The sequence below is a fragment of the Cyprinodon variegatus genome, unplaced genomic scaffold (assembly GCF_000732505.1).
Source record: "Cyprinodon variegatus isolate N-32 unplaced genomic scaffold, C_variegatus-1.0 Scaffold77, whole genome shotgun sequence".
Classification (NCBI taxonomy): domain Eukaryota; kingdom Metazoa; phylum Chordata; class Actinopteri; order Cyprinodontiformes; family Cyprinodontidae; genus Cyprinodon; species Cyprinodon variegatus.
The window spans coordinates 1,236,201-1,247,659 of NW_015150530.1; the positions used below are offsets into that span (position 1 = coordinate 1,236,201).

The 11,459-nt window shown below is 36.0% G+C and overlaps 2 protein-coding genes across 4 annotated transcripts in view; both read right to left on the reverse strand.

The window, feature by feature from the left end:
* mag (myelin associated glycoprotein) overlaps window positions 1–3,581 on the reverse strand; it is a 26,140-nt gene extending 22,559 nt beyond the window's left edge. Inside the window, exon 1 of one of the 2 annotated variants that reach the window (XM_015372927.1) lies at window positions 3,511–3,581. The gene's annotated coding sequence lies outside the window, so the exon portion shown is untranslated. The remainder of the gene's footprint in view (window positions 1–3,510) is intronic. The other variant, XM_015372924.1, reaches the window with a different exon arrangement.
* A 1,694-nt stretch (window positions 3,582–5,275) lies between these two features.
* Window positions 5,276–11,459, reverse strand: part of LOC107083578 (lipolysis-stimulated lipoprotein receptor-like) — a 13,239-nt gene continuing 7,055 nt past the window's right edge. For both annotated transcript variants that reach the window (XM_015372919.1, XM_015372918.1), the window contains 4 exons: window positions 10,904–11,020; window positions 9,658–9,943; window positions 7,933–8,395; window positions 5,276–6,140 (listed from right to left, as the gene is read on the reverse strand). In XM_015372919.1, the coding sequence (XP_015228405.1) occupies window positions 6,105–6,140; window positions 7,933–8,395; window positions 9,658–9,943; window positions 10,904–11,020 (902 nt within the window). In that variant the 3' untranslated portion in view covers window positions 5,276–6,104. The remainder of the gene's footprint in view (window positions 6,141–7,932; window positions 8,396–9,657; window positions 9,944–10,903; window positions 11,021–11,459) is intronic.

Consider the following 11,459-nt stretch of genomic DNA (forward strand, 5'->3'; position numbering starts at 1 on the left):
TATATATATATATATATATATATATATATATATATATATATATATATATACAGGTCTATTCTGATGGAAGACTTATTAAGGACAGTCAAAGATCTAAGAGTGAATGATAACTTTCTCTTACAGGAAAGTGACCCTTATCACACAATCATCCACACAACCATCAGCTCAAAGCCTAGCTTTATGTGTGGTAAGAAATGAAAATGGTTATTTACAGATACTCTCAACTCAGCGTGACCAACTGTAAGCTACTTTGAATTGAAAAATTTATGAAATGTTTATACTTTACCATTCAAAGCTGGAGAGAACTATTTCAACAGACAGATAGTTGGTTTTAACAGTACTCACTTATGGGCACAGAAGAAAAAATGTACTCCCCAATTTTTGTGTGTAAAAAATATTGGAAGTCATGTATTTGTTAACTTCAACCCTATGCATTATGTTTTTCAATCTGTTAAATAAACCCTATCATATTTTTAACATCACAAACCTTGAGAATCTTTATCAATGATTTCACGAAACACTGTCACTTGTTAAAGATATCTAAAACTTGGCAAATAAAACAAAACTAAAAGGCATTACCCAGTGTTAGGGTTTCATTGAATAGAGAGTATACAAGAACAAGATTCCTGTGCTGTTGAACATATAAGCATAACACTCAGGTCTAGTCTATAAATTGGAGTTAATGGTAAAAGAGCGGAATTTTGTCTTTATATACAAATGTGAAATATTAAACAATATAAACATTTTCAATAACAATAGCTTCTAGTTTTAAGTTGCAAAAGGGTGTGCAGTGTTAAAGTGATGGTTAGATTCTGCAGTTAATATATGTAAGCTTCTTCCGAATCAATAATCTAAGGATGTCCCTTTTATTATGTGGGGAAGCTAATTAAAGGATAGGATGACTTTTTAAAAGATCCCTTTACTTTGCACTGATAAATCTGACCATCAATATGGGTTGAAATGCTAAATCATCTCTGTTGCTGCCCCTGCAAGCACTCCTGCATTACCATTAGACAGCTCACACAGTCAACTGGTGTCACAGTGGTTAAAGCCAACCCTAACACTGAACAGGACATACTGACAATATGGTCATACAAGGACAGATATGAATTATGTGAACAACTAATAACTAACATTAAACATTGCTTTCTTTACAGCTTATCTATATCAAGACATTTCTTAGAAACATTAGAAAGTCCCACTTCCATATGTAGTTCAACACATTTCCCCTGGATCTGGTTGGTACCCTTCAAAAAGATCATTGAGAGTCAAAAATAGTAAAAATAATAACTGCTTAAAATGATTTTCTGCAAGTAATTATGTTATCATATCTTAAAGTGTCCACACAGCTGGTTTGCAATGCTATTGATAAGCACATAAACATTTATAGTATTAATATTGTTCATGAGTTGTATGTTGATATGAGCATGACATGAAAATCCAAGACCAGCAAACAAATGCTGCCCCTCCTCCTGAAACAGTAGCCATTGTCCCCAGAGGCTCTCTGGGACAGAACAGCTTAGCTGGAGCCTGACACCACACAACACTGGGAAGTCGATGCACACAGATAATTGTCTTTTAATCAAAACAATCCCCTTTTCTCTGCTCTCCCTTCTTTGTCTTTGTCCTTTGTTAGACCTTGCTCCCTTGGTTGTAACTTTTATGGCTTCTTGCTATTTTTAATGGCCACTACTAGGGTGAAACCAAGGATTTACACAAGGATGATCCACACTGATTATTCACAGATAAGAAATAAAAAATATTGCTTGAAAAAAATGTTTTAATTAAACATACCTAATCAGAATTTAATGATTATGTTAAATTCATAGCTTCTGACAACAACATACTAGAATTGGTTGTTTCTAACTAACCAAATATTAGATGTAAATTTATCCCTATCCAATATCCTTATCTAAAAGGTTGAGTGCAATATTAATAACTTAAATTAAGCATGTTGTGGCTTTTGTTGCTCAGTTTAGAGACTGAATATGATCTGATTATGTTTTTTCAAATAAATGTTTTCAGCAAAGCTCAAACTTTCCATAATTACATCAATAATGATAATGATATTCGTGAGGTGTCAAAATTAACAAAGATATTCTGATTTCTTGTGAGCTGCAGGATGCAAAGTGCCAAAGCTCAGCAGGGCACCAGAGCAGGTTCACCTTCAGTTAGACGACATTAATTAGACAGTGTTCAGTGTACAGGGAATCTAACACAGCCTTCAAAAGAATTACTTCCATTATCCACAGCCACTAACATGAGATTAAAAGTATTTTAAGCAGACACAAAAATCCCATTTTTAAAGGTTAACGGTGTATTTTAGGGGAGCTTTGGGGAGAACTGTGTGGGTGGTGTGGATGGAGGTTGTTGGGATTTTGCTGGAGAGTTGAGCAACAGAGCAGCATAGGGAGAAATGATCCATTGTCCATCCTATCAACTTTATAGGACAGAGGTTGGCTGCATAAGTAGTTAGAAAAAGCTAACACTTTGTGCCTCATTATTCCAGCTTGCAGGTTATTAAAGCATTTGATATTTCCTTACAGCATTCATAACAGGAATCCTGTCTGATTGTAAAAAACGCTCTGCTTCCTCTAATTTCAAGTCAGTCTGGGAATATCAAACGCGCACCGAGCTAATGGAGAGTAAATAAAACATAAATATGGAGAGTAAATAAAACATAAACAGATCTATGTTTAACAGATAACAATTTCAGTTGCATAAAATCAGAAATCATGAGATAAAACTCTGCTCATATGTGCAAATTGAATGATTATTGACCTCATTTGTGGTGCTTGATCCTAAGCCATGACATGCTGCTGCTGCCCTGGGTTAAATGGGGCTTGTATTCCCAAAGGGGCAGAATATCTCCAAACTGTCCCACTTTGTTTATATTCTCATGTTTATTCCAACTGTCATTGTTGGATTGAGAGTCTGTTTAATTCACAGTCAAAATCAGGTCTTTGATAGACGATATATCAGACTTTTATCACATTAAATTTTATTTTTAATAGACAGTAGTTGAACTAACACCATATTCCATAATTTTATTTATATCTAATTACATAAAATAGGAAAAAGAAAATGTTTTTAAGTCCTGGCATGGTGTGGTTAGAAATAAATGTCCAAAATTACTGTTTATAATTTAGAAAATAGAAAATATTTACTAAAAATTGTTTTTTTATATGATCAAAATAAGCATATAATAAATTCAGAAAAGATTTGACAATGCTATTCATCATTTTTTTAAATATAACCAGAGATAACAGTGTGTGAAAAAGCTGATAGATTCACAATCACATTAAACTACAATCACATATTCTGAGATTTTGTCATGAAATGATCACAAACACAAAACTTCTGTTGCAAAGAAAAAATGGCTGTTAAACGTAAAAAAAAAAAAACAGAACAAAAAAAAAACTGAAAATCTGGCTACTTCTAAATTGTTTTTCAAAATGAGATGCAAAACTATTCTAAAAACTGCTATCTATTGAGCGAGATAGCTCTTACCTTATCAGCTGATCTGATCAGATGCGAGTAAGAATCCTTCTCTCTCCTTCAACATTTGTTTACTCTCCTGCTCTCTCTCCTCCCTCCATTTCACTCCCTCTGTCAGCAGATTGGCTCTTTGGCAAAATAAATCTGTGATCTCTACAGGGAAAATGCAGATTCCAAACACTATCATTGTGGAATTACAATGAGAAGCAATTAGTACCATGAAAAGGCAATCAAAACAATCAGAAATAAATATGCCCAGATTGTTTAAACCTTTGTTAAAACCAAAAACACCCCAAAGTGTTCATCACTTTCCCTTTACTGTTAAATAACACAATGTATTATTATGGCAGGTGGTGGCTTCATTTATTTTATTTTATCCACTCTTTATGGTGAAAAATCATAAATGAAACCATGTTAAATTCAAAACGATAGGTAATCCTTAATGATGAAACCAAGAGGTTTTTTAAATAAAATACCAAATTTATTCTATTATCAATGATTGTAAAAGCTGTAGCTAATGTCCTAGATGTCCAAGTGTCCAAGCACTGATTGCATCTAAAGCTCACAAATCTGTAAACGGGCTTTGCTCCATAAAGCCATCAGGGTTATGTTTTACCGTTGCATCTTTTTTTCCTCCTATATCTTTTTCTACCACTTAACTTTCCTTGACTTCATTTTAATACAGCGTTCTGAGAGGTCAGTGGCATAGGATGCTGGTTGCTGCTTCGAACACCAGCTCTGTTTACCTGTTGTTGTGTCCTTAGGCAAGACAACTCACCCACATTGCCTCCTGATGGCGGCCAGAGGTCTGGTGGCATACAGTGATTTTCTCAAGTGCTCAAATACTTATTTGTAGCTGTGTCATACAAATAAGTAGTTAAACAATCATATATTGGGATTTCTTGATTTTTTTGGACATGCATCTACAATGACAATTTCAGATCCCTCCATGATTTCTAAGTGGGAGAACTTGCAATAGAAGATTTGAAACACTTATTTTCCTCACTGTATGTATGGCAGCCACAGGGCAGCTGTAGATACAACGTAGCTTGCCATCAAAGTGTGTTTAAGATAGATTGTTGTGTAAAGCACTTTGGAGTCCCCTATACAAGTACAAGCCTCTCTGTGAGCCTTTTAATGACTGTCAATGGGACAACAGTTTTTTTCCATGATTGTATGGATCATAACCTCTACAAATCACACTGGTTGTCTTCTGTAATACTCTAATATTTTGAAAAGGAAAAGAGCTTTTATTTACTCTACGACAGAATTATCATTGTGAGCAAAGACGTGCTTTAAATATATTACTTTGCTTGGTGGTGAATGTATAATTATCACTTGATTTTTCTAATCACTGCAATAAAGATATTCTAAGTGACTGAAGCATTAGCGAGTGACAGTCATGTCCTAAAAGGCAAAGAGACTTTATTTCATATCTGTTCCAGTAAAAAAAAACAACAACACAAAATTCTGATGTTTCAGCCAAATGCTAACACCAATCATAAGCAGGCCAGTAAAAGAGAGACTGAGCTTTTATCTAGAACACTGAAGTCACATACAGTTCTTAAATGTTTAATATAGTTAGAATTTTCACTAGTAAGGAAAAAGAAACAAAATATCTCAAATATACATTTTTAAACAAATAGTTTGATAAAAAAGAAAACGTACTTTTTCCATTCTTGTTTTGAGATTAATAAATATACTTTTGAACTTCTACATTTTGATTCACCACACTACATAAACTACAGGCGTGTTCTGACTGTACTTCGTTTTTTTGTGGTGTGATGTGCACGATAATAGTGACATTTGTTTGGAGTCTGACTCATGGTTGGCATAGAACATCGTCTCTGATTGTTCTATTGGAGATGACTGCCTACAAAAAAAAATCTTTGTTGAAAAATGAACAATATGGTGGCATCTAGTGGTGACACAGTCCAAGTTCACAGAGCAGCTTAGCAAAATTTTTAGGTTTAATGTAAAATTACATTTCATTACATAATAAACATTTGCATTATCAAAGCATAAATCTGGTCAGCTGTACAGCATGCAATTAATTCAAATGCCAGGTATTAAAAAAGAAAACAGCCAAAAAATCTGTCCTAAGTGTCATTTGTTATGTCTCAAAAACATGGACAAGGCTAATAACTGAGAGCAAAACAAATTCATTTTAAATGTACATCATTTCCTTTAAAAAAATTACAAGTATAGAAAACAAAATGTTTTAACAGACCAGAACTCTAAAGCTAACATAAAAAAAAAATCCAAAGCACTGAAACCCAACTGAAGCATGTTAATCTGTACTGATCAAAACATAAAACACGAACAGAAAGGGGTCCGTTATAATGGATTTAACATCTACACCTATAACTCTGTACACATTAAGGCACTTGTGGCAGCCACATTTGTTTTTACATGAAACAACAGACACAGATTGTGCCTCTTTTTGTTAAAAAAAGTTTCAAACTACATCTAATACAAAACTAAATCAGCAGCCAAACAGTAAATCAGCATATCAGGTTAGAGGTGGGAGTTTCATATATACATAATGTTAGATACCAACAGCATTATTTTCTGAGATTAAAGCTGCGTTCAAGGTCTTGATTTGTTTATACAACCAGGCTCTCACGGCTCACAGCTCCATTCTGCAAGACAAAAAAAGGAATGTACAATTTACACATTAACCCAAAACAATCTAATTTAAAACATAACTCAAATTTATTTCCTATACACTCAGGATTTAATTCTCCCTTCTTTTGTTTTTTTAGCACTATTTTAATTTAATATATGGGAACTAAAGATCTACTCCTACAACTTAAATCTTTACTATACTTAGTAACCATTACTGTTTTAGTTAAACTAAAAAAAAAAAAAAAAATTTTTTTAAACAACAAAAAGATAAGATCATTTTCAAAATTATACAAAGAACAAATAAATAACTAAATGATACCAAACAGTATCTATGAAATTACTGGTTCTAATTTATTGGCTGCCTCATCTTAGAAATATTACCAAGACCCTTTCTTCAATAGAGCTGCACTGTTCCAAATGTAGGCCTCATTCCCACATTTGTAAAGCTTTGACTCCAGTAACTCTAGTAATAAGTAAAGAACATCAAGAAAGGGCATTTCAAAACCCTCTTTAGTTAACAAGACAAGAGCAAAAGTGCTGTTTGTAAATGTTTTGCCCGTAATGAAGATAAAAAAGGAAAAGCCAAACAGTCAAAGGATACCAGAAGCATTAGCATCCTGATGTCAGAACTGTTTTAAAAAGGTAAGTAACGCTGCTATTTCTATAGCAGTAAATGAGTAAACTACTGCATGGGATGGGCTAACACAATCTATTTTAAATACGGCTAACTTATTGATCGCCCCATGACAGCATAAAACAAGGCACTAAAATGTCCATCAGCAGATGGTTCTGGTGCTGAATAGTGAAGCGGTACTTTTAAACTAGTATTATGAGTAATATAAAAGAGTACTCTGCTTTTTCTAGCTTTCTCACCAATCAGTTCCAATAGTGAGCTCAGGTCTCAGCAGTGGTGTGCGATTTAGGGCCTTCACTGCTGTCCTAAAATCAATTAGAAACACTAACCTACATTCATAACCTAAACTTTACATTTCTTCAATCCAACAGTATTATTTTATTCCAAACAATCCATTTTCTTAATTTTTTTGCGTTTCTCTTGGCTGAGACGTTTCCATTACATTGATGTGTTTGATATATTTTTTGTCCTATCAGATTTCAGCCTCTTTGTGTTGCTATTTCAATCCAATCTTCCCGGGGCTTTCAGCATCAGAAGTGCTGGTTAATCTTACCTTTACAGTATTAGTGTGCAACATTTTCTTCAACCAATTAGATTTGCCCCACTGGGCCAGCTAGCAAGCACACGTGAACATCAGCATTTTCTGTCCTCTGACTGGTCAGTAAGAGCAAAATGTTTACAGCCAAGATAAGCAAGCAAAAATCTGAATTTTAGATTCTCTTTTGTTAAAAGTTTTTACTAGCATCAATGGCTGATAATAAATGGAAACACCAAGACATCCTGCACAAAGAAAGAAGGCTGGATTTTGTCTATAACCAATCAGAATCTCTGGTGAGTGTGATGCGATTTATTTTTATGCTGTATTCTATCTTGTATTTAGATGCATATTGAATCTGAACGGCTACTGATGATGTAAATGTGGCGGAGCATAGAGTAGAGCATTGCAGTTGCCAGTTATACCTAAGCTTGCTACATTTCAAATTTGAATACTATTGGTGGTCTCTGTTATTAAAATGCGAAAGTGGTGATATTAACAAAAGGTTGGATTTTTGGATATCTGTTTGGCGAATCACAATCACAATCATCAAGCGAAAAGCCTGCAGATTTCTCTGTGCAACTCTACCTTAAAGGTCACACATGTAATGGCTTACCATTGATAAACCAGGACTTACTTTGCGGAGGTTTGTTTTCCTTGAAGACGACACACTCTCATCGTCACTGTATGGTGGCGGCTGAGGTGGTGGATAATTATCCCGCCGATCAGGATATCCAGAAGGCGGGCTCATAGGAAGTGGTGGTGGCCCACGTGGACCCCTCCCCCGATCAGAGCGATCACTCTCGCTATCCAATCGCTCCCGGCTGCGCGCCCTCTGCTGCTCGCCCAGCCGCTTCCTCTCCAAGGCCTCTCGCAGGAAGCTGTCGTCGTAGTCTTCACGGCCACCCCTGGCTCCACCATCATACCTGCGGTCTCTCTCCATCTCCATGATGTCATCACGACTGTGGCAGCGGCGCCCTGCGAGGCCGCTCTGGGCTCCTCCGCCCCTTCTGCGATCTTCAGGGGAGTAGTCACGACGTCTCCGGTCATCATTGTTACGATCATAGCCGCTGCGAGCACTACTGCTCCACTCATCAGAGCTGTAAAGGCAAAAAAAACATAATTATTATGGCATGAACAAATGAAATGTTGCACTACAACAAAACTTTTTCCTGGAGCCCGGCTCAGCATTATTGTTTCTGTAGAACTATAAAATATTGGCATCCATAATGACTACAGTTAAATAATCATTTTATTTTACAAGTGGTCTGAAGCAATGGCTTTCTCTACCTTTAAATATAGTAGTAGTTACAGTTCCCATTGAACTGGGGAAGTGAATCAAAACTAATAAAAGTCCACCAAATATTAGCTGTTCGTTACAGAGGCTTAAAAACTACAACAAGGAGGTCAAGATGCATCTCGCACATTGCTAAATTGGCAATAGTAACAGCTTAGTACTACAGCAATCTAAGTAACAAAGACGTGTCTTGGTTGATAGGTTGCATATTCAATCAAATAATGACCTTGGGTAGTTAAGAGAAACTACTCACTAGATGAACTTGCAGACTCAACAGTTGCATTTAAACTTACCAAGCTCATTTTTGTTATAAAATACTCCAACCTAAAGCTAGAGAGTGGTTTCAAGGATGCTCACATACATAACTAATCTGCAGTACTGTAGCTTTTAGGGAAATAAGTGATACATCTGGGAGACGACATTTCTCGGAACTGTCAGGAAATTTGACAAGGGTAGTATGGAGTATGGTTACTTATAAGATCTATGGGTACACAAGGTACTGTAGTTTAAATTAGGTACTGTAGGTTTAAATAAGGTGCTGTAGGTTTAAAGAAGCAAGAATCATTGCATGCTTTAATCAAACTGCTGAGGTTTTATAAAGTGAAAAATGTTGCCTCTTATTTTCAGTCCAAACTAGTAAGCCTGAAATCTCAAGAATACTGATATATATGGTATTATTCTTCTAACACCATGAAACATTTATTTAATCAGTTACCCAACATCTCCTCCAGACTGCAAGCACCTTTTTTTGAAAATGGTTATCAGACTGCTCAATCTAACTGGCAAAAAATGTCCTAAAAGCTGCAATTCAATCAATCTGATGTTGGGGCCTCTTGGGCTTAATAAAACAGGGCGATAATCCTGTAGTGTGTGGCATCTTAAGAGTGATAAGTCCTCTCTATAGAACATCGCAATGCATCTGACAGCAAACCAGGGACATCCAACATGTTGGATTGTCTTGGCCCGATACCTTTTCGGCACATTCAATTGAGATGCTGGAGTTAAAAAAAAAAATCTGAACTCCGCATTCAAACTATGATCTCTGCTCCTGCAGAGTGGACTTACCCTCTCCTGCCTCTAGGCTCATCTGGGCCTCTGTGCGGTGGGTAATCATCTCTGTAGCGCCGTCCAATGTCGTCAAGGTTATCCATGGAGTGGGCACGCCCACGATTCGCCATAGGACCCCCACCATGGCGTGGATAGTCATCCCGACGCCGGCCTTGCTGGGACACGCTGCTGATCGTGCTCATGGCTTCATCTTGGTCATAAACTGTGGGCATAGGAGGGCGCCCACCGCGGCCTCTGGGTTCCACACTGTCATGCAGGGAGCTGACTGTGCTCATGTTTTCCACTGAGAAAAATAAAAGAATTAATCAATGCAAAGAAAATGTCAAGTTTATTTATAAGCAAAGTGAAGTCCAAAAAGAATTTGTCATGTTTATATATAGAAAAGATGATTTTTTTCTTTATTTTCAGGTTCAGAAATTAGGACTATTATTATTATTTTGTCAATAATTCATTTAGTTTTTCTGGTTAGTTTTTATTCACCAACTATGCCAACTTCTTTTCTGTTGTTTCCCATAATCTCTTGTTCATGTACAGCACTTTAAATGGTCCTGTTTCTGAAATTACCTCTAAATAAACTGGCCTCATTATTATGTTTAAATCCTTGCACAGTGTAGATATATCCAACCAATGAGTTAAAAACCTGTTTAAAACTAGACAGTAAAACTTGCACGTAAAGCTTATAAATGGTAATAATCATGGTGTGTAGTAATTGACACGCAATATCTTCACAGTATGTGAACTAAAAATAACAACACAGATAATTCTGTGTGAGCAATATCAACTCAATCAATAATTTAGTAATTACATATTCTTTTATTTTAATCCTAAACAGTTTTGTCTGCAGCAAGTCATAACAGTTTAACTATAAACAACAATTAGTCAATCATATCACAAAATATATTTGGACTAATACATTTAAATCACTCTTGACAAAAGCCAGTTTTAATTGAACTACTTCATAGTTTAAGTGGATAAAACTTTTACCATAGCAATGCTGTTGTAGCACCATACATACAGGTTCACCTTTCGTCTCACAGTTTTCAGAGGATGTTAATAAATTATAAGTAGGATTGTTTTGAGAGAGAACCCTTTCAGACACTGAGCAGGTGCAATGAACTACTTTAGTCGTACATATCAAAGCCACAGAAAACAGTTAAGTGACTCGTTGAGAGAAATGTGATTTATGTTTAGCCACATTGGTTTGTGGCAGACAAGTGTTACCGAACCACAGGAAGTCACTCACAGCGGTTGTAGTTGGCAGGTCTGGATGGGTCTAATGAGGCCAGCTCTTTCTCCATGTAGTAAATGGCTCGGGTTGCATTTCCATCTGGGTCCACCTGGATACGATAACCACTACGAGCTATGGAGACAAAAAAAAGGGGCACAGTTACCACTAATCCACCTGAAATATAATTATAATTGGTAAAAAAAAAAAAAAAATTATCTAAATGATGTTTATCTTAATTCCATCATATTCTATCCAACCAGCTCTGTCTAGGAGGTGTTGCTATGATACTCCATAAGGGGATTTAATTAGAACATATTTTATTCCTTTACATCTAATCAAAAGAGACCGACATATACGGAATACCCCGCTTGGGTTTGGAGACATTACTGAGAAGTTTTATTGCCAGTTCTACCTACTCAGATTACCTAAATGAGACAACTGAAGTACTGTTGCCGTTTCTGGTGGAGGAGGGGTCAGCAAAATGTCTTGCTGGGTAGCAGGAAGGGATGGGTGTAATAAATTCAAATTCTAAACTAAATTTTAAGGTAATGATCCCAATCACCACAAAGGT